Raw genomic sequence first — 24,557 nt, 5'->3', positions numbered from 1 at the left:
CATTTTAATCCTTTAGGGTTTGCTTGAATCAGCCATTAAATAAATGTATCTACTTAAAGGCCAGCAAAAAAAAAAAAAATATATATATATATATATATATTCTCTAAACCTACCCTAAAATGATTCAAATGCTAATGCAGCATGGTATGCATTCTGAAAAAACAAAAAGATATGCTAGGATGTAAAAAAAAAAAAAAAAAAAAGTAAATATTATTCATAGATCTTTTTATGCATAGTTTTTTCATGCATAGTTTTTATGCATATCTTTAAAGCATTTCTTTCTGTTCATTTTTTATAATTAAGACTGTAAGGAAATCAAAACTTTGAAATCAGTTTCTTAAAAACTAAGAGGATCTCCCTGTACATGTATATAGAGTTAGAGATTTCCTTAAGGGAAACACTACTGCACCCCGTACTCAGCAGCATTGTTGCAGATCCTTCCTCCCAGCTGCTGTTTAGAGCATGAGACATGAGAGGCAGCATCAGTTGTTCTCCATTCATTCGTATGGAGCTTGTGCGATGAAGCGACATTACTTGACCGCCTTTAATCTAGTGAATGGCAGAATTTGTGGGTGTCAAATTTCAGGCTGGCACATGGGCTGGCAATATGACACAAGTTATTTGAAAAATGTTCAACTTTTGTAACTAAACCCAATTAGTGAGGGTTTCATTGGCTGACTATCATCTAGAGCAGGGGTCTTGAACGTTTTCCAGGCCAAGGACCTAAACTGATGGGGAGATGGAGCGGGGACCCCCTAATTATATATATTGTATAAAATTGTGTTATATCAAACTGGTCCTATAGTCACTCTATTACATATGGAGTAATGTAATGAAGTAATTTCTCCCTGGGATTATTAAAGTATTTCTGATTCTGATTCCTGGCTGATGGGACAGGTGTTGTGAATGAAACTGTACCCAGCTTGAAAGAGCACCCGTGTGTCGCTGAATGTGTGCATTGATGACTGAAAAACATCTTCTGCCTCCATTTATCTGTTTGCTACAGTGTGTTGAATTCATGTTAATGTGGATTTAAAGATATTTCAATTAGTGGAAAAAAAAATCCACGGGGGAATATATATATAAAAAGAAAGGCTAATCAACCAAAACTTTTACGACCCCCATGCAGGACCCCCTTTTGAAGATCTCCGATCAAGAGGAGAGATTGCTGCATGATGCACTCAGCAACTGCTTTCAATAGGGCTGAAAAACATAATTGTAGCTGTGCCAGACTTTTCTATATTATATGATTTCAGTTAATTCCATTAATATGTTCTGACTCTTACACCTTGCTGCTGTCTATGTCACCAACTGTTTTGAAAATGTCTAAATTTCCATTCCCATCCCATATGATTGATTTCATAATCATATTTTTGGACTGAAGCAACCTGAGAGCGCCTCTTATGTCCTGTGCATTTCATTTTATGGCAGTGGCATCCATCTTGTCTGCCAAACCCATTAGACTGCATAACTCTCCCTTTGCTGAACAAATGTAATGCCTTGTTTAAATCTTTGCTGTTTAGTGTAGAAATATCACATTTGTAGTATGTGCCCTCTTCAATTCATCCCGCTCAGTAACACACTTCATTTAATCTGAGTGTGCTGTTTTTTTCTCTTCTATTGTGAACTATTTCCCTTACTTGTTTCTGACAACACCTTCATTCCCCCCTGAAGAAGAGTAACAGAGTATTCTATAATTTGAAAGCTTCAACTACATACAGCAGTGTGTGTCTTTGAATTGCATATTGCACGCCGTAACCCATGTGCATGGAAGGTCTCCCACGAGGATGTTAAACACCATGGCGGCAGCCGCTGACCCCTATCGTAAAGAGGTTAGAGGCCAACAAAGCTACTAAGATGGTGACAGTGACCCTGAACACAGGAACATCCTTTAGAGAGGATCAGGAGGGGGGGATGGAGAGGTATTAAAGATGAGGGAAAAGCAAACATCAGAGGGAAGTAAGAAAGGCCCAGTCATGAGAGGAAGGGGAGGCAGGATGTGAGAAAGGCTATAAGAAGTCAACAAAGGCTGAGATGAAATAAGTTAACCAAAGACGGAGAGAATCAAATACTTGACAGGAAAGGATGGAGCAGGTTAGCTGAAAGGGTCAATAATGAAATAGTTTGGATGTGGCGTATATCAATGGGGAGCCCACAGAAAGAGGAAACATCTTGGTTATGGTGTTTGCTGCAGTGGTAAAGTGGTGATTGGACTTAAAAAGGCTGTTTTTCGCAGGTAAGTCAGGTTTAGAAATGTCCTGAATAAAGCATCGACCAGACCAATTTCATACCCTAGTAAGGAACAGGGCGGTGAAAAAAAATCTTTAAAAACATATCTTTCTTTTGTAGTGAAATAATCTCAAACTGAAAATCAACAATGGATTCATCATCATAACAGCTCTATGTTTCTAATCGGAAGGAAATATCTGTTTTTAACAAAAATGTCTGCGTTACCACTTCAGTCAATAGTCTTGCAGCACATGCAGCCACTTTTTACCTGGAGGACAGTCCTCTTATATTAGATTTCTCAAATTTGTAGTACACAGAAAAGGGAAGCTTTAAAAAGTTATTTTCATAATATTTCTAGATTAGTTGTTTCCAAACTTTTCTTTTTTAGCTTCAAATCCTCCATAACAATGGATCAAAGTCTCACTATTGGTTGGACAACCAATGTTTAGCAGTTATTAATGAGAAGTAACTGTCATCACAAAAAAATCAATCAATCTTATTGGTCTGTGACATTTGCTCTTTTTTGTAAGCCTACAAACACCAATAAAGTCCCACCCAAACATTATAAACCACTGCTCTAGACTACAGGGTCTAGACAACTTAGGTCACACATGATTTCCCATTTATAATTTTTCCGAAAGACTCTCTCAGTTTTTCTTATTTGAATTAATATATATCGTGTGACGATTAAATTTACTATAGCAAGATTTCCAGGGCTTTTGGAAGAGAAACAGGCTCACAGCATCATAGATCTTTCACCATACTTCAAGCCGAACCTAATGGAGGACTTAAGTCAAACACAAAAACACAAATCAGATGAATGCTTTGCCAAATAAAACCACGAAATCATCATCAGAGCCAGCAGTACTTCACATACAGTGAAGTAAAAGTATAAAGTTCTCACCTCAATGATTTTAGAAAATTCTTTTATAGAACAATGGCAACATAAAAGAGAACTTTTAACGTAATACTCTGTGAAGCTGCTTCTGCCTTGGTGCATGCTGGGACTGCTGTAAATTTTGAGAATGGACAAGTCTGCTCTGATGCATACTCGGTAAAGAGGGAGGGGCGAGAACAACACCCGGAGACTTTGTCCGTTCCCGGTCTTGTGTTCTTGTGAATTGGAACAGTGCTGAGGCTGAGGATGTTTCACGAATACATGAGAATGCTCAAGTACACATATTGAGAAATGGCCTTTGTCACACACTGTTCCAGTAAAACTCCATGTGTTTTTTGTTTGTGAACAAAACTGATTGACATTGGCAGTACATATAATCTGAAGGACGTTATTTATATTGATTAAAAGGGGACAATCTCTACTGAGTTCTCTTAACAGTGAGCATAGACATTTCTTTGCCTTTCTTAGCATCCTGCTTAATGTGCAGGACAGCATGATAACTAGCTCATCATCTATGATCACTCGTTAATCATTAGGAAATCTTTAAACTCTGGTTAACCTAAGGACAATACCGACAATACATGGAACCTTTCTGTTTAATTTTTTTTTTCCTTGCATAGGAACTATTTGTCTTTAAAATAGGAAAAGTAAAGTTTTTTGTTTTTGAAATTATTCCCTTATGTTATTGTCGCTCTGTATTTGAAGTTTGCTTCTAAAAAAGACATGCTTTGTGTTTTTATGAGCCACTTTGACTATGCAGCAGTTTGAAAACGAGGTTCTTAAACTGCCATTTTGCATTTAAGTGTTCTTATCAAATTCATAGACCCTGTCAAAGCAGCCTTACCAAGTAAGACATGAGTTATTCTGTGCGCGACTGAAATGAGCCTCAGGAAAGGTTACCCATAAACTGGAAAAGATGTTTGATCTATAGCCAGGTATTGATCAAAAACACTGTCTGAGCTCATGAAAGTGTATGGGAGTGCGTGGAGCACTTTGGTAGAGTGTGCCCTCTGTATGCAGTTATAGCACTTGACGTGTGATTTGAGTTATGGCCAGGTATTGATCAGAAAACATCACAGCCGCTTTAAACTTTGCTAAAGAGCTTTTGGTGGGACCTGAATGAGTGCAGTTACAGACTCATGGTCTATTAGGAATTTCTTTTGACAAACCAAACACCTGAACAATGTAAAAAAAATCAAATCATCCCACTTAATTATAAAGATGGACATGCTTTATTATTGGAAAACAAACCTTTTCTTCTTTTTGCACTTAACTGCGTAAAATGTGCCTGTAAATGTATTCATATGTCTCTAGTTTTTGTTATTTTTCAGCTAAAAATTTCTGTGTTTTAAATTAAGATTTCAAACATTAGATCAGCAGATCTCAAATTGGAGGAAAAATATAGATTTTAAACTGTTTCTATAGAAAAAACTGAAATGAGGCAGAATGGTAAATCACTATGTTAAGCTGCCAAAAATAACTGATTACATGTTTTATTTGGCCATTTCCCTTCAAACAAACTCAAGCTCTGCTTGTCTTTATTGCTCTCACAATTAGACAGAAGAATTAAGCTTGGGTCATTCTTTGTTTGAGACTAGGATCTGTTAATGGTTTACTGACGTAATTGCAGTGCAACTTATGTAATCGTTTGACTTTAGGGCAGTTTGGGGGGCTTATTAGACCCTCAGTTCAGCAACAGACAAAACAGCTCCATTGAATAATTAGTGGGGTTTTCTCTAGGAAATGGGCATGGGGAGTTTGTCTCTAGTTAATGATTCCCACTGGGTCAAAGCAGACGGAGTTGACTGTTAAAAGCTTGGAGATAAGACACTGAAACAAACCTGGTGGTACTTTGAAGGCTGACACTGTGTTTCAGATGAAGTCAGAGGGGATGTGTGTTTTGTAGAGGAATACTAATAGTTGGGCCTTTCCAATGTACTTAAATAAAAAGAAAATCCTAGAAAACTGTTCTTTATCTGCCTACTGCAACTTTGCAGCTCTTTTTGTTCTGTTTGTTTGCATTCCCACAAAAGTGAAATGGGCAGCAGAGAGTAACTCTCTCTCAGAAGCCACAAATACATGTACCCTGCTCAACATTTTCACCATTCAGATGGCTATACATTAAATGGCAGTCAGTAGTCCTGTACACAAGAGCCAGCTTTCTACTTCAATGTATATGAGCTGAAAAAAAAGGGTCCGCTTCTGAACTCTGGATCCAATTGTAGCATATAATTACCTTTAAACCCTTGTTTCCTATGATGAAAGATCGGCCATAATCCGTACCAGTCATGGTTGTGCAGAACATTCATCCATTCAGATGCCTATGACTACTCAGTATGTAGAATTCAGCCCATCTTTATCTGTCCACCTTTTCATTTCCGCTGCTCTACCCACTTCTGTTCTCATTTCAAATAAAAAGTAGCAAAACATTTTGCCAGAATTCGAATGCTTTATTTGGTATTTACACAGTCCAATACATAGGAAAAAAAAGAAAGCGGGTGCAGAGGATTAATATCAAAGGAGAGGTCCATGGGAGCAAGGGTGCCGTGGGTTTGAAATATGGCTTAATATCCTGCATTTACTGCATATAACAATGGGAATCCTTTGTCTGTGTATTTTGTTGATATCGTCTTTGGAAAAGAAAGATGGCATTCATAAAGCTTCAGAGTTTATGCACATATATATAACACCAATGCTCTGAAAATATGTCAATAGTGCGGTTTTATAGTTTTTTTGTCGGCATATATCTGAGTCGCCTGATTTTGCTGTTATCATATATAAACGTCAACTTTTCAGCATTTTTGCCACATTGCAGATTTTCAACATAAAGATATAAAATTGTATTTGTTTGTGAAGTATTGACATCAAGTGGGACACAACCATGAAGTGGAAGGAAATTCATTGGATATTCAAAACTTTTTTAACAGATTAAAAAAATGAAGAAAGGGGCGTGCAAATTTAACCGGCCACTTTACTTCCAGTGTTTCAGAGTCCCTGTATACATGCACCTGCTCTGTGACATCGCTCGTTGCGTTCAATGGTATCATGTAAATTAAAGGGTCGACCCAGGTCTGGTTTTCCTACAGAATGCAGAATCAGAGCGGAGGCAATTTTAACACACGTCGCTTGCTGAGTCGTCTGACCCCGATAGACACGGGTCAGTGAGCTGGACCCACTGCCACTAAAAGCCAATTGTTCCCGGGTTTAAACGGGTTTTTCAGCCTGTGGGAATGGGGTATAAGACTTTTATGTTTAAGCCAAAGGTCCTGATAGACATCGACGAGCTGAAACAATCACTCATTGGAATAATGATTTCTTCAAAACTTACACTGCATGGATTATATTTTTACTTTATTAATTTTTTCCTAATTTCACTGATATTTGATTTTGTTACCTGCTTGTATAATATTTCTGTCATGTTCAGAAGGCTGTTAAGAGTGTCTTCCATCCGAGGCTTCTCTAGATCCTTTAAGGCATATCTCAACACAAGATCCTTCCTGCCTACAGCTATCAACATCTAATCCCAACTTGTTGAAAAAAAAATGCTGATGGGTTGCTATGTTTAATTTCCCTTCGGGATTGAAAAAAAGATTTTTGAATTGATTACTTTCAATTGAATTAATTGTGTGATACGTCTATCAGCACAACAGTCACAGACATGCTGTAGAAATATGCTGTTAACACTAAATAAAGTAAAGGACTCAATTTTTGAACTTGTACAGGTATAAGGTACTTTGCTTTATGAAATGCATACAGTTTTTTATGCTGTAAACAATAAATGACCTTGAATCGTATTTTATGTGCAGCCAATAAGTAGCTACACTAGCTGGTTTATGAATATGCAAGACCCAGTGGGTTTTATGTAACAGTGTTACATAAAAAATGTTTTCCCGTAGTTCATTCTAGCCTTTTTATATTATCTTTTGGTGTCCTTATTGGTTCCCAAAGGCAAGATCCTCCTCCTTTGTTACAGGATTTCTTTGCAGATGTAAAATACAAATTGACCCCAACTGTTACCAAGATGTGTGTCATTGTTTTTTTTTGTTTTTGTTTTTTTTTAATTGTACATATCTTTTACATTAGATAACTTTTGGAACTGGTGCCTCTCTTGTATCAGTTCAGTGCCTGATTACAATGGCCCTCTTTTGCAGAACTGAATGAGGGTGCTAGCATAACTACAAATTCCAGCAAAAAATTTTTTTGCTTCCAGATAAAGCTTGTTTCTTCCTAAAGTATTCAATGTTCATGTCAGTTGGGGAGGAACATCATGTGACCTGTATCCGGGTTTGCCATGGATTCCACTTTGTAATGTATCTTTAAATTTGGAAAGGCAAATACCTTGATTATCAAAGATGCACTTCTTCCCAAAGGAAGATTGGATTGGAACTCCCTAGCTTTAGCTTTTATTACTGAGCAGCTAATAGTTGTTTCTCAAACTACAGATCACAATTCAGAGAGAAGAGTCTTTGGCTGCTGCTGGAGCTGGATTCAGTCCATGACATTTAACTCACTCCCTTACTGGATTCTTCTCTTCCTCTCTTTATTGATGAACCTACTACGAAGATCTGGAACTCCATAAGTTTTAATTCTATCCTGTCCTATATAAACACTTATCCCTACCTTCCACTTAAGATGGCATTGTTTAGGTTTAAGATAGAGCACTTCTTCTAAAATATCTCAAACTATGTATACGAAATTTGCAACACTTTACCAAAATTAACTTCTCCTGTAAGTTGTGGCTTCATTGGATTATTCTAACCTCCTAGATGAAATTTCAACGACACAGAATCAGTTTCTTTGCATACAGTCATTATAATCATTCATTCTCTATAATAAACCATGTGGGAGCTAATTCGTATGCCCCCTTTGTTCTGCATGCTTGAAGTAAGCACATGGCTATTTATGCAGATATAATCGGGTAAAAAAAGCAGCTCCATCTGCACGTGTTCTCATATACTGTACCGTGGTGAAGAAAATACATGAAACTAAAGCAGAGAAAGACTGTTGTGGCTGTCAGAACCATGCCAATAACCTGAAATGTGTGCTGTTTTGCAATGTTTTTTTCTCCAAAGTAATAGTTTACTTAATCACAACAACTCTCCTTACTACAATAATTAGAGGGACATAACCTGAGCAGTGTTGAGAGAGGAGGTGTGGCTAAAAATCTTATTTTATGGAAGTATGTTTTATACAGTGCTGTAAGTGGTCCGGTTGTTTCTAAATTTTATCTCTCAGCGTTTCAGTTTTTAATTTTTTTCCAGCATGCACCATGTAGTGGGACCTCTAACCATGTCCTCTTTGCCTTTATCATAATAAAACAAGAAACCCATTGTTTTGGCACAAAACGTTTTCTGTACATTCATGTAGCTATAAGCAGAGTGAGGAAGAGTAGAGGGCATAAATGGTCATTGCTGTGATGTTTGCCTGGCTCTACAGACAGGATAATATGATATTTTCAGTTACTGTACTTAGCTGCAGCTCAAAGAAAATGATGAAACTGCAGGGTTTAAAAGCTCACAGCTCATGACTACTGTTGTTGCATTACCGTGTTCCTACACTTTACTGTCCTTTCTCATTCTGTACTGGTGTTGCCCCAATACCAGTATCGGGCAGGGCCCCAATACTGTACTTCTCTAAAATGGTGGTATTGGTATCGGTGACTACCGACAAATAGGGAACCGATACCATTTTAAGAGCCAACTATTGTCACCCATTCCATGTAGGCAATAAAAATTTCTACTGGATTCACTTTGTATTAATCTTGTATTAAAGGTAAGCAGCAGCTTCACAAAGCCATGATTGCAATTATTTTACATCCAAGTAGTATGCAGTTCTTCATATATACATACACACATAAATTTGAAACAGATGGTATCAGTATTGTATCGGCATCGGCTGATACTGCACAGCCAGGTATCGGGGCCAAAAAATGGCAACGGTGCAACACTATTCTGTACCACTTAGCCCTGAAGAGACATTGCGCTGGTCAGACTTATCTATGTAGAAGTAAGGTCAGATAAGAAGAAGAAGAATTCCCTTTTTGCACATGTGTAATGCTCAAGGTCGAGCTCTGCTTCAAGAGCAGGATGCGCTCATGACAACCTCATGCGAGTTGACATAACTCCAAATGTTTGATTTTCATCCGACCATACGATACTCAATTGGAAAGTGGTCGTGAGAGGCTAGTTGTCCCTCATTAACCCGTGTATACTACACAACTCAGGTTGTATAATGAAATAGAAACCGACCTTATCCAAAAAATTCCAGCAGAACTGAGACATCGGTCTGAGCAGGATCCCTAAATGGACTCAAACCAACTGAAGCAGGGTGGAATTACAATGAGTAAAATGCAACATTCGGGACTGTAATAAAGAACTAGGACCTATTCTATAAATTAGTGGTCCTGAATCCTGGTCCTTAAGTGTAAATGTTTAAGATATCTCTCTGTTGCAGCGCACCTGCTTCAAATGATTGCATGAGCTCTTCAGCATCCATCAAGTTCAGCAGAAATCATTCCCTCATGACCAGCAGGTGTGTGGGAGTAAAGAAACACCTAAAAGTTGAAGGACAGGGGTACTTGAGGACCAGGATTGAGAACCATTGCTATAAGTGTTGTTACAAAGAAGCTGTCAGAATAAAGGCCTTTTCACACAGGATAAACCAGATTAAACATTATCATCATCATCACAATATTTTTTGTCATCTGTGATTGACTGAGATAGACCCCAATTCTGTTTTAGTCAGACTACACAGCAATTCAGTGGCAATTTCATGGGTCTGACAGGAAGAGAGATGCAGTTTCAAAGTAAAATACAAACACTTTTGGGGAAAAAAAATAAATAAAATGTGTCCATCACAAGGGGAAACTGCCACCTTTGGATTTGCACATTGCAAAAAGCTTCCTGGATGGGAAGGAAAATATCTTCAAAATTGGAAAAACAAAGTCCAGTGGTTGGTTGTTAACTGTTTTTTATTTTTTTGGGAATTAATGACTTAGAATCTTTACCAGCACAGTGCAAAAGTAAGACAGGACACTCATGCATAAGATATAAATGAAAAATTTAACAAATACAGAGTACTTTGCCAGTGATAGTTCAGGATGACAGAATAGGGATAAAGTACTGATCCTCTTTGAAACTCGCAAAGAAGAGGGACAGAACGAAAGTGCAGCTTTTCGTCCTCCTTGAGAGAAAAAAAAGGTTACAAATTTCAGGAGGACAGAAAATGGATATAGTAAAATAGTGATCCTCTTTGAGCACCACAAAGCAATGAGGCACAGACAGTGCAGGTACAGTAAGCGTAGCTTATCACTCTACCCTCTTTATAAAAAACAAAACGAAATGAAATTCAACAAAATTAACAGATCCGTCTCTGATAATATCCTCATGCTGCCTCATCCAGAACCCCTGTAAGCCATCCCACAGCCTTTACAGTATTTCCACGTTTTTATTTCCCTTAAACATAGTTCCCATTATATTTTAAGATAGGCTAGAATAGGATAGAATTCTCTTTCCATTATGAGATGCTGACAGACAGACTCATAAAATGGGCTTTGCTTTGTAGTTGCACCATTTATTTTTTTTATTTTTCATACATTCTCAAAATCATTTCCAGTCAAATGTGGAGAAAGTGTTTCAGTTTGTGGGGCACAGCGACAGTAGTTCAAAAAATCTTCACAGTTCGGGTTCTGCTCGCCCTGCATAGTCAGAGTCTCTTTATATGAACTGTACTAAGTGCGACGTGGGAAAAAAAAAAAAAAGGATTGTAGGTTTGAAAGTCAGATGGTATCTGTGTGACCTGGCCTTTAGCCCTTTGTAGAGTAACACCTGTTCAATAGGTGTAACGTCTTGGCCCATTCGTACCTGCATTCTGATCAGGCACTCACATTGATCACCAAACCCATAGGCTGTTATCCTATTGTCCCACCAAGTAAGTGATAAATTGTTGGAGCCTGAAAGACCAGGTGGATTTGTTTGTTTTGTAAAATCGCCTATAAAGCACTTTATTTTAAAAGTTTCATCAAAAAAAAAAAAAAACAGCAATCAAAAAGAGCACTAATTACAAGAACACTGAAAGATTTTTGTCTGTTAAATGCGCACAAACATTACAATAGGGGGAAGTAAATTATCTTTACATTAAAATAGTGTGACTTCAATAACACCAAGGCCAGCTCCTATGCTGTATCTGTGGACAAACATTGTTTTGGCAGTGAGGTCAGAAAACTATACAAAGACTTTCAAATTAACAGCTTATACTGCTGCCCAGCTAGCTCCCGCAGTGAAACTAACATAAATGTCTTTGACATACTTTGGAGAGTTCCAGCATTCAAGAAGGGAAATCTTCATATCTGTATTCATTTTAACAACTTTGACATCATCAAACAGCCCAGACACCGCTCTTTTACAATCTGTAAATAGCTCAGAAGACCCACGTGTTTATTTTGACCTTTTATATCTGGAGTTTGGGATGAGGCTTTGTTTCAACTATTTTAGTGTTTTGGCAAAAAGGCATTGCCTGGCTGCATGTGTTTGCAAACTGTTGAGGAGGGGCTGTTTTCAGTGTCAAAGAAAAGCGTGCTGTAGGTCACCTCTCTGATAGCTCCATCTCTCCTTATCACCCCTTCATTCTGTCTATCTGTCCTTGCCCATCACTCGATCTCTCCCCTCACCTCCCTTGTCATTCACTCACCTCTCCAATCTTTGTCTCCACTTTAGACATTCTCAAGGTTAACACACATGAACTACTAAAGCAGCCTCTGTATTTGTATGTATTATTCAGCAATTACAGACCTCTAACTACTGCAACTTATTTTTTTCTTTGTTTAGCTGCAAAGTAAAAATCATAAGCCATTTTTATTGCCTGCATTTATTATACAAAAGACACACACAAGCGCATAAAAAACGTGAGCATACAGGGCAACAAAATGTTACAGCTGGCATGCAGCATATCAGAGGCTCACAGGGAGAGTGACCCCACGCACACTGCCCCCGCCAAGCACAGGATCTAATTAATTTCCCACATCCAGAATGTTCCACCATCAACTTTTCAGTCTGCTCCTCCTTTCTCATGCATCTTTCAGTGACGGCCAGTTGATTTAAGTTTCTAGCCTTTTTGTTACCTTAGATCTAAATCTCCAGAACAAAAGTTGTGCATTGTTTAGTTTTGGCTCCTCTAATTTTCTGCCATTTGAAACAGAGAAATAGAAAACCCACCATCTTCTTCTCACAACATTGCATTTACTCATCTCTGACCCTAATAAGAAATAACTTGTACCTTGTTTCTCATCTACAGTTCATACGCATTTCAAGGGATGCATCAAATTTTGTTTACTGAATTAGATTACGCCTGACCAGGTCCATTACCTTTGAAGTAGAGGTTAGTCTATTTATCAGTCAGACAGTGTGGTCAGCACTTTCCCATTGCAAAAAGACATCAAAGGAGTAAAGTAATGTCAATGTCAGGCTTATTCAAGACATGTCGCTCTGTTTTAAACAGTCTGTTTTTTAGTGTTTATCTGTGTTGTTTTGCAGCTGAGAGCAGCTTTACTCAAACCTTTACTTTGGACATTGTCTAAAATAATGGGTTTTAGGTTATGAAATACATTTCTGTGAAGAGAAAATTATGTATTCACTATTTTCTTTTTCCAACTTTGCTCTCAAAATTATCTAAAATAATTTGTATGTTAGCATGTCTATCTGTATATAAAAATGAATGTTCATTTTAATTGTTCTATAATAAAACATTTAAGGACACTAACGTTGTAACCTATTTAAAATGAATTTATGCAATTATTTATTTGGGTTTATGTTTTCCATCTTCTTGGCCTAAAAGTTCGTTTTCATCTATTTGTCCAAAAATGAAATGAAAAGGTATAGTAGGCTGGATTATTGTGGTGTTATTTACTATGAAATCAGAATGAAAGAAAAAACACATTTATGAGATACAAACACAGTGTTATACCTGACATTTAACACAAAGAAGTGACACTTAAAATCTGTCCCCAAAACAGTTTTAGGGTTAGGCTAAAAAATAACTAAGTAAACCCTTTCAGGATAAAAGCTTGATGTATGTTGCTTTATTTTGAGCATGTTTTCATATAGGCTTAGTACATGACTGGGTTCCTCGAATATGTCCAGTGCAGATGTCTTTTCCCACAAATAGCACTCTAATATAGCTATTTCTTAAAGTCCAAATAAGTTCACATATGTGAAAAAAAGAACATTATAAAATTCACATTGTGCTTTGCAAAAACTTAAAACATTTGCATTAAGTCTGTTTCGGTTCCCTTCCTCTAAGTGGATCTAACCTCATTAAGCAGTGCCAAATAGACTACGCTAGCATTTTCACCATTGGGTTTATGATTTACCTGCTAACTAGCATTATTTTTACTGAATTTTGCAGGTAATTCTCTCTTCCTTTTATTCTGTTATGCGCCACAGAAACAGAAAGATGGGTGCAAGGGGAGTGTTTGCTTTTTCCCAACTGCTCTGTTCTGTCTATTGAAGATTTAGCAAGGCAGATACCTGAGTGAAATGGACCAATGACATTGATTGTTTATTTCCCAGGCCGGGCGTCTGGGAGCTGTCCCGCCTCTCCTGATGGATAGTGCATATATAACATGCATTGCCTGTCAATGCACCTCACCACAATGACCACAGAATTCCCGCCAGATTTCAAAATGGGCTAAATATAGACAGATAAACTTTCCCCCACTATCTTGCTTTTGGTTTGATAAATTTCTTCCTTTGCTTCGTTGTTTTTGGCCATCTGCATATATTCTGCATATTCATGAAGGGAAATGCACTAAAAAGTTTGCTCCCTCTGTTCTGATCATATTTGCATTGGGTTAGTGATTCAGCTTTACAACTCTGTACAGTTATCACTTTTTTTTACACATGCAAAACTTTTACAGATCCTGCTCTAATTGTTTGAAATGTTTAAAATCAACTAGTCTAAATCTGTCCTGTTGAAGGAAAACAGGAGTAGGATAATCCTTTGCCATGATGCTGATTGTTTTATTTCATGATGTGTCTATCATACAGGTAATGCCAGTCAACAAGGTTGTTTTTTTATGAAATATTCAGAATGATATAAAAACTAATGAAAGGGTTTGGAATTGGACAATTTACACGTTACATACATACACATATTATGCCTTAATTTAGCTTACACATACATCTTTGAAATGCACTTTGTCTTAATCAGAGTTACTGCAAAAAGATGGGAAATGTCTTCATGCAATAAGGTAGCATTACTTATACAACATCATTTAGGTTGATCTATTAAGTAAATCTCTAATCACACTCTAAAAGATGCAAAACCACAGGAACTCTGGCATTAGGTTGAAAGGTAGAAGGATCAGCTGATTAAGGAGAAGGACCATTTAAGTTAAAGTCATCAAACTGTTGACCACTTTCTGACTTTGCTTAAAAGAGTTACTTTACCCTAAAACCACCTTATGTTTAACTGAATTTGTCCTTCATGGTGTAAGACAGCATCTTGTGCCTGAGCTGAGAAAGTATTAGGCTAGGATATTCCTATCCAGGGATTTAACAGAGTTAATGAAACACCAGAGCTTTGTAGTTTTACTCAGTTTTTTTAGCTCAAGCTGCAATAGTTTCAACAGAAAGATCTGAGTTTTTGATTTACCAAAAAATAAAAGCTGCTCTTCAAGATAAAAATTATAAATTAAACTTAATTTATAGGTTTTATTAATCTGTTATATCTGCTTGATTTTTAAGGAATTCATGAGACTTTTTTTTTATTTCTTTATAAATTTTAGAGCGAAAGGTACACGGATACACACATTTTCACACATACCAGCTGACTGATCCTAAACCCATTTTCAGGTAGGGCAGCAAAGGGTGTCCTCATTACTGCCTGTGACTGTGTAGTCATCACTCGGTCACAGCTCCTGCGAGCTGAATGGGATTTTACCATCTTTTTTTCCTCTTGGTCTTCCGCCTTCTCACCTCAACTTCTCTTGCATGTCACCTTATCTGTGTCTCAGACAGCAAATCAGTACGAGGGAGGAAAGACAATTCCCTGTCCCCAAGCTCTCCTTTACACAGTCAGAACTTTGTTTTAATTTCTCTATTATTATTATTATTTTATCATAAAATGTATTTATAAAGAAAAAGAATAGGAATATTTTAAGCAAAATTTTAAACCATGTAGAAAAAAAGTAGACTTATTTTATTATTATTCATATAAAAAAATTATTCACTTAGTGATGATCAACCTCAATGCTCAGTTAACAGTGGTCATAAAAATGTTTTAGATTATTAAAAAAATAGGATACTCTACTTGTCAATGGCTAGCATCTGTAGAACAGTATTCATTATAACTTCTTGTCGGCACATAGTGACATTTTTAATGAACCAACAGAGCAAACGTTAAACCAGTGTAGATTCCACAAACAACCCAGGTTAGAATATCAGTTATAAACTTCCTTCCTTCCTTCCTTCCTTCCTTCCTTCCTTCCTTCCTTCCTTCCTTCCTTCCTTCCTTCCTTCCTTCCTTCCTTCCTTCCTTCCTTCCTTCCTTCCTTCCTGTGACGAGTTGGGAGTGAGACTGTGTTGAGTAATCCAGTCATGTTGCAGATGAAGCAAACATGTGAAAAGAAGGTGTTGGCAAAATTTATGCCTTTTGTCCATCAAAAAAGCAGAAAATAAACATGGCTGAAAGAAGGAACTCACCATTTTTGCAGAAAAAACGCGACAGGGGTGGATGTTCATCAGGAATGGCATAACTTGATTATTCAAGTTAAAATGGCCCAGTGTGAGTCCAGTGCAAAATCCAAGGGAACTTTGGGGTTATTACTTGTATATTGTTCTTTATATACACTTTCTGTTAAACCTGAATGAATGAGGTGCAGCTATTTTTCAAAAAATAGAATAAATAAAATGTTGTTTTTTTTCTGGATGTGGAAAACTCTGGCTGACAGACAATTCTACTTTATGCTGATCTATCAAATCTTGTACCTTTTCAAACATCATTTGAAACAAAACCGTTAGGTTTCCTTTGAAATCCAGTGATTGTGAGTCACAATCAAGAGTTGTAGAATTAATCAAATCTTTTGAAATAAGACATGAAGTATAAATAAAAAGCAGCAGGATCATTCAAATGTAATATTGGTCAAATATGTATCTTTATTTTTAGGAGAAAAAAAATAATAGCTTTCAACTTAACTTTGTATTACAGAAATAATTTGATTGAGATATAATGATTCAAAATAAATTTATAAATTAAATATTAGCATTTTCTCGTCTCTTGTATGAAACGCCAGCAAATTTTAAAATGCCAGCCACTTGAGGCAGATTGAATGCAGCAGAGAAATTTTGAGTTAAAGGAACCTTCACATTTTCTTTCATTTTGTCTTTAAACTCCCATCAGTGAGCCTCCACATTTTATTCTATGCTTTTCATGTCATACTTATCCTAAGCAGGGTTGGGTTGAGAGGATCTTGAATGTATTTCTGCTAAAGAACAAGTCTAAAATATCCAGTGTATTGAATCGTATAACTGAAAAACTCGCACTTTTTTTTTATTTGATCTGTCTTTTCCACAGAAACCTCCTCAGCCTCTCTGCATGTGTTCTAAACAGCAGTGATGTGTGTGTCTTTTTTTCTCAGATATAAGCCCATAACCAAGGTAATCATATACTGGATCATATTAATAAAAATGATAAAGGTAATAAGATATAAAACGTTTTATTACATTGAAAACACTCCAGTTTTCCATGCTCTTCAGTTCACAGACAAGTCAGTGTCCGTAGCATTGGCCTAATTCCCAACTTTATCATTTGGTTACCTCATATTCTTTTAATCTATCCATTTTGCTAAAGCTTTCTCCACCATGTTGCTGTTTTACTTGAAACATGCTGTATCTTCAAAGCATCTTTTGTCTTTAGCCATAATGTACCATTATACCTTGCATGATGGAGCACAAATGGAACCACATGTGGCGCATTTCAAGTGGCAAGAGCTATATATTAACCATGTAACATACCATATGCACACATGTGTAATCTGTACTTACACAGCTGGAAGAGGATTTAAGGACATGGAGAACAGAGCATAGGATTATACATTTTTCTTCTCCTGTGGGAAAATAAAGGCTCCAATAGTTCCAACACACATTCATATACATATACTTAGACACACCGTCCTGCGTTGCAAGTCATACTCGATATGCAGTAACGTTTCTGATGTGGTGACTGTTATTTAATAGCGTACGACCAGAAGTGGTTTTCATAAAAGAGAAACGGTGAGGACAAGACTTTTTCTTGCTTGTTGAGGTAGAGATGTTTCAGACTCGTTTGTTAAATAAAAAGCTTGAGGTATAATGGATTTCTGCAAATGAGAAACAACATCAGGGCTAAGGAGCTATTTGAAGGGGCTGTCAAAGGCTTTCTCTGTCTTTATCTTCCTCCTTTCATCTTTCCCTCACCTCTTATCCTTCCTTCTCTCAGCTTCTCATTAGTGATGGTTGTGAAAATGAAGAACAAAGCACAGGAACTGCCAATCGATCTCCAAGCAGAGCCCTCAATTGATTGATTGAGCACAGGTCTCAGGGATGCACACAATTGATGTGGCAAAGACTGATGAGGGAGATTGTTGTGTGTCTGCTTGTATTTGGGTGTTAATACATTGTATCAACTCTAGGATCTAGACTATAGAAGATGTTTTCTCACTTTTTTTGCTGTACATTTTAATTTGTCACTACATTAAGACAATTAGGACTCAGGTGAGAAATGCTGTACTGTTTGAGAAAAATTGTTGTAAACCATTTATTATTGACATATATTAAATTTTTTATTCTCCCTTTTAAGGTTTAATTTATTTCAAGGTGGAATGACTTAAATATTGTGTTCAAATAGGCTGGAGTATACAAATATATGTGCAAAAATAAGTGCCTGCTAACAAGTTGCAGAGGACCCACTTGGTGTTTTTAGAAATCTGGCTAGATACGTGATAGGGATGGTACGATTTATGAAAACCGTCCGAACCATTCGGTTCGACTGTCTCTGTTCGGTTCGCGTGTGTTTCGTTCGGTTCATGCGCTGCTCCTTTTTCTCATAGGCGAAGGGTTTACACTCCAGAGCAGAAGGTGGCGGTACTGCGACCAAAGCCAACCACCAGTAGTAAACAAGAAGAAGAAGCAAAGCAGCGTAGCCGGGTGTAGCAGAAAAAAATCAGTTGTTGTGGAGAATTGTGTGGGTATGGCGAGTGGGAAAGAAGAAGGGTTGGAAGACGCGCCAGCAGCACTTTATAGGTCTGCTGTATGGGACCACTTTGCATTTAGAGTGACCTACGATGACGGCGGAAAGAAAGTTGTGGATAAAAACAGTGTGCAAGCATTGTGCAACACGTTTTGTTTATGCTAACAGCAACACGACCAACATGTCAGGCTAACAATCAACATATACTAAACCGAACCGAAAACCGTGACCACGAAACCGTGAACCAAACCGAACCGTGGAGTTTGTGAACCGTTCCACCCCTAATACGTGACCTTTTCTTGTCAGAATGAATAAGGCTAATTTGAAATAGTTTGCTTTCTAGTACTAATGGTTTTCAAACAAAAATCCACAAATTTTTCTTAGCAAATTTGTGTTTGTTAATTGGCTCTCAGAAACATTCAACAATAAGTCAATTTCAAGGTGACGCATAATAATTTAGATGTAGTCTTTCATGTTCCACTTTGCACCACTCTGTGCAATGCATCAGTACCACTGACTTTCAGCATGGTGGTCCAACCACTGTACCTGAAAGGTCTATGAGCCTTATCTTGAATATCTAAAAAGGTATACTTGCAATTTTGGGTAAGCAACTCAATCTGTTTCTTCTCTAATTGATTGTATTTTTCCCCATAAATTTTTGAGCTTGTTGATCTTGGTCTTGCAGAGTGATTGGGGCTTCAGCGTTTTAAAGTTTCTAATAGGCTTGTGTCAAGGTTGTTGCTGGCTTTATCTTAATCATTGTATCCAATTTCTCTCCATCGTCTGTGTTTAAGCTAACAACTCTACCAATGTAAATAAACTCTAAAATTTCTGTTAAGAGGACCGGTCAGATATCATATCAGGATTATGGAAGACAGTGGTTCAGAAATCATACAGTCTACGAGAACTTTACTAGAGGATACCAAACATTTGTGCAGGTGTATGTATATATTTGAACTTACAATCAGAGTCTCTGCATGTGATTCCTTTTTCCTAAAATGTTGAATTTGTTTTCAGTTTTCATAATCATTCCACTATGTTAAAAGAAATGCAAAGTCAGTGACTTAAACCTCCATCTTTTCACAAATGCCTCGCTGGTTTATCAAAGCCCCCAGAGAAAGAGATGTTTGTTTTTGCTGGCTACATTTTACCATGTCATTTATGTCTTCCTTGGCACCAGTCAACAAACACACACACACACATGCGAAATTATATCATACACTGGCATGGAGTCACACTTTGCTTTGGCGCTGTGTCGTTGTCATTGCCTTTCAGTGTTGTGACTCATGCCAATATTCTGATGTATGACTCCTGCAGCTGTCTGTCTGCAAAAACATGGGTGTGTGGGTGAGTTTTCAATATTTAAATGTGTGTGGATTTTTTACAAGGTGTTGACTAAACGTCAAAATCGTGTCACAGCTAGTCGGATGAGTTGCCCTTGTTTCATCTAAAACTTCTGTGTATCTCTGAGGGATAATGTTGCTACCAAATTTGCATTGAATCGGTTTTCTGAATAACACCTTTTTTTTTTTTTCTCCTTCCCCATTCCCCTTCTATGTCCACAGCTTTGATAGCCATAGGTCAGTACAGTAGCACCATAGAGACCGTGGATGCTGGCTGGTGCAAAGACATCACAGACAAAGGAGCCACACAGATCGCTAAAAGCAGCCGGTCCCTCCGATACCTGGGCCTCATGAGGTGTGACAAGGTAACAAGGCTCATTGCTAAACTTGTGACTACAGCAGATGATTGCTTTGTGTGTGTATTCTGTGTGTGTTCACATATTGTGGCAGAAAGTCATATTTAAGTAAATTTGCATGCATTTGTGTCCCTCAGTAAAGAGTTAAGAGAAGATAGTGATTATTAAAATGGAAATTCAAATATCAAGATTTAACAGTCACTGAAAATATGGCACGTAACGAGCAGAGAATTAAAGTCTTAGATTTGTCATTGAGGCAACACAGTTATTTGCCATCGGGTTCAGAAAACATTGCTATTGAAATTATAGTAGCTTTTTAGTGTAATGAATAGACCACCCGCTTTCACTGTGACTAGAAGTATTGTTATTATTTGCCATTTTATGTTTAGGGTATTTTCAGCATGCAAAATATTTCCTCTACAGTTAAACACTCAATCATGTTTGGTTATGAAAATTAGAATTTATAATTGGTTGTCTCTTCTTCATGTTGACATATTATTATTGTTTTTCGCTCCCGTCTACAGGTACCGCACATGGAAAAAAAACAATAGATAGATTTATTTAAACCAAATCCAAACATCTAATTTGTGTAAAACTTCATCATAGTTATCAGTATCGTCTCTGTAAAACTGTTAAGTTATGCAAAAAATATAAATACAAACTAAAGGTATCCGCAATGAGTGAGGTTACTGGGTATTTGGCTTTCCTGCAGCATAAATGTGTAATTATCCTTCTTCTTCATCCCCCTCATCATCATTACTGCTGGTATTCTTGTTGGAGGTTTCTATAATTTCACTCGGTAGCATATTTACTGTCACCAGTTCAAACACAGAATGTAATCTACATGACATTATATCCTGTTGTCTTGAAAATGAAATGATGTGTCTCATGAGATCTCCTGTGTTATTAAAGGGTAAATAAAGAAAATACTGGATGGATAATGTGTAGATTTGCACATTCGGCATCCACGTTGTTTGCATATATTATTTTGAAAATGTGACAGTAATAACGATTAGAAATAAATTGGACCATCACTCAATGCATTTGTGCAAAAATTATCGGTCCCACAGCTGGAAAATGCATCAAATGTTTCCATCATCTGCTGTATACCAACTCTGTTAATTATGAAAATTTGTGTTTGTGAAAAAAGGATTTCTTAATGAGAAAAGCCACTTTTATCAGCTTGTTGAGCTTCTTTCAGTCATTTGTTCTGATGCTGTTACCCCAGCAGATGATGGCAGNTAAAACTCTCCACAACAGATTTGTAGAAAATATAGAGGCAAAATTAGCACATAGCGGTTCACCAGATCCTTGTACTTGGCTTCTTATTAATCTCTGGTGCATACTGCAAATATGAAATGGGCTAAATAAAATCTGTAGCAATGCTATCGCCTGTTTTATAAGCCAAAAAATGTATTTTTAACCTCAGCATAAAAACATATTTGATGTTATAAATCATCAAATAAATGTGAAAAAATAGAATAACTCTTTGCCAGTCATTACAATGACATTTGTTGTTTTTAGACCTCCATTTAATATCAAATCACAATATCATTGTGTACAGAAGACTTTGGTTTGTGTCAAATGTTTAGATGGATAATATTATTTCGGTTTTTAGTGCGTTCGTGCTTCACATGCCAATCATGAGTTTGACCAGGTAGATGGACTCTAAGTGTCCTTTAAAACAAGAACTGAAATACATTTTTGGCTGCTGAAGCAGCTAAAGTTTAGGGATTGTGCAAATGAAAATGAGATGTTGAAAAAGCAATAAAGGGGTTATAACGGTTGCAGTTTGTTCTCATAATCTCGCAGTTATATGTTTTCCAGAAATTGTGCCGCCCTGGTTGTGGCCCTAGTGCCTAGTTGTCTTCAAAAGGGTCAGGTTGGTTTGGATATGATTTATTTCTTAACAAGTGAATCTTTAAATTTTTTTATGTGCCAAAAAAAAAAAAAAATAGGGTTGAATAAATCTGTATGAGGCTAATCCTTGTTAGAGCATTGTTAATTAGCAGAGGTATATTGACTTTAGGAAATCTTGTCCAATCAGGAACCTTAAAAAAGCTTTTGTAGTTTTGTTACCAGGATAACAACCTGGCCCATCTTTTTTAACCGAACTGCACTAAACTGGTACTAGTTCATCAGTAGAGATTGGTGCGGTTCAGTTCTGGCTCAGTCCTCAGATAACAAAGAGCGCATGAGCAGACCACGTCACCTATTTACAGTCAGCCCCCGTAATCAGGAAATTTCATGCATTCTTAAAAATACTAGCTTCCATACCGTGCCATACGATTTCCAGTGATGATTCTGAATAGCAGTGTGATGAACCTCAACGTCTGTTGTTGTTTCCTGTGTCTGTAAGCCCTGATTAGACTAAAGTTTGTCATATCCACTTTCAAAAAATCGTCTCTGTCAAGTAAATTCACCAAAGACTGCCTTCTTCGCCTGCTTTTCCCAAACATTAAAAATATCACAGTTATAACCAAACTCTCTTAATGTTACGGGCACGCCATGTTCATTTGCTTGTTTACCTCTAGAGATCATTTGTACTGTAGATCGTCACTAGGAGGTGAGGAACCGTGCTGACGTGATGTGTAAACAGTCGTAACGAACTGAGCTCACCATGGTTAACTGATCCAAGCTCAGTCCGACCTCTGCATGGATCAGTTTTCAGAGGGTAGTGTAAATGGGGCTTACTTTTCTGTAGCTCAGCCCAAACCCCTTACCTATATAAAAGGTCTACCTAATAATGCCTTGAATAGATTTCTATCATTTTTTTTCTTTTAGATTTAGAAACATTTTTACATTTGGTTTTGGATTTCACAATAAAATTCCCCAGTCTCCTTTTAAATTGTGCTAGTGATAAAAAGGTGGTGATAAAAAGTGGTAGGAGGAACTTTGACTTATGTTCAAGGCTGTTCAGCAGGTTGGAAACCCATCAGTTTTATCCCTTCATTATAAAATCGGTAGATATCTGCGAGTTGTGGCCTCCCAGTTGACCCTATGGATTTCTTAGATAAAAATGAATGCTCTCAGATGGTTAAGTGTGTCGAGTGCATCAGTGTATCATATTTATCTATTTAGACTGTAATAAAATCATATTACATGAGGATTTGACAGTGACCCCCATTTGTGAGGTCTCTTGGATGAGGCAGTGTACTCGGTTCACATTACAGCAGACATAAATGTGTATCTATCATATTTATCTGTAAGTAGTAAAGTGAAACAGCATTACACAGCAGGTGATCACTCAGACTACATTTTCATTAAGTTCACCAACACCACACTGACTCATTGACCCAGCAATCGATAGATACAGTCGAGCTAATAAAAACAGGAATGACCCACATTTTAAACTGGAAAAAGAAAAACTGTTTAATTTATCCTCTCAGCTTCCTTTTTGACTTGTAAGGGTGATTATTTAGGCATTACAATAGATAATTATCACCTAGGCAGAACAGGGGAAGGAAAAACTGATGTTTATTTATATGCTTTATTTTGTTCTGAGTAAATATCACTTCCATAGTGACCGAAATTGTTTTATTCTAATTTCACATTTAACAAAAGAGTGTAAGATTTCCAAATCTCAAACTGTGTTTTAAAGAGTCATTTATCAATTTTCTATAATTAATTCCACTTTAAATCAATCTATTTAATGTTTTCTTATGTTTATTTCAAAAATGTTATTTTTCCCAAAATAAAAAATAAATTTTGCACAAATCTTAAACTGTACTCTTAATAATCAGTCCATAGTCCAGATTAATTTATAATATGTCATCTTCTGGATGAGTGAAATGTCATCCAGAGTACTTGAAAAACAAGATTACAGTTTAATTTATTTGCTCAATATATCAATCAGAAGCCAACAGCTTTTTTTTTTCTTTTTTTCTTCTTCTTGGTTAATAGTATAGTAATACTATATTTTTTGCAGTGTTTACAAAATGCTGACAGATTAACTATATAAAACTCAGCCTGGTAGCTATTGTTGTGTTTGTTATTCAGAGAAAATGATTCCATAGATACATTTGTATAACAGGAAATAATGCTTAAAAAAGCAGCCATTTCTGTACCCTCCATGCTCTTACAGTACTTGTCTAGACAGTCATGCTTACAAGGCAATTAGACTGATAACAACTGAAACAGACTTGGAAGAGTCATAATTATCTGGTACTCAAGGCCAGTTCTTGTCTTACTCTTGCTTTAGGGTTAACCTCCTTCTGTTAATCAAACTTATGTCTGGCACCTGTGTTTTGTTTTTTCAACAATAGCCATATAGATAGTTTAGATTAGTAACATTCTATATAATTCTTAATTTGGGGTCTGATTGAATTAAAGAGTGAATATTTTGTTTATGTTTTCATTATAAAGTTTCTACTTGGCTCACTTTTCCATAATAGACAGCCTTTTATAGAATTTCTTGCCCAGTTAGGCATGGTGTGTTCCACAATTGTAAAAACAAAAAAAAAAAAAAGATTGAAAAACACATGTGTTTTAGATATGTCTGTTATAGCT

The 24,557-nt window shown here is 36.8% G+C and overlaps 1 protein-coding gene across 1 annotated transcript in view; it reads left to right on the top strand.

Moving 5' to 3' along the window:
• Positions 1-24,557, top strand: part of fbxl17 (F-box and leucine-rich repeat protein 17) — a 287,750-nt gene that overhangs the window by 242,030 nt on the left and 21,163 nt on the right. The window contains exon 10 of the mRNA XM_015377171.1: positions 19,915-20,057. Within this exon, the coding sequence (XP_015232657.1) occupies positions 19,915-20,057 (143 nt within the window). The remainder of the gene's footprint in view (positions 1-19,914; positions 20,058-24,557) is intronic.

This window comes from Cyprinodon variegatus, unplaced genomic scaffold (assembly GCF_000732505.1).
Source record: "Cyprinodon variegatus isolate N-32 unplaced genomic scaffold, C_variegatus-1.0 Scaffold147, whole genome shotgun sequence".
Classification (NCBI taxonomy): domain Eukaryota; kingdom Metazoa; phylum Chordata; class Actinopteri; order Cyprinodontiformes; family Cyprinodontidae; genus Cyprinodon; species Cyprinodon variegatus.
The sequence above is the reverse complement of the archived record's forward strand: the minus strand, read 5'-3'. Positions and strand labels throughout refer to the sequence as shown.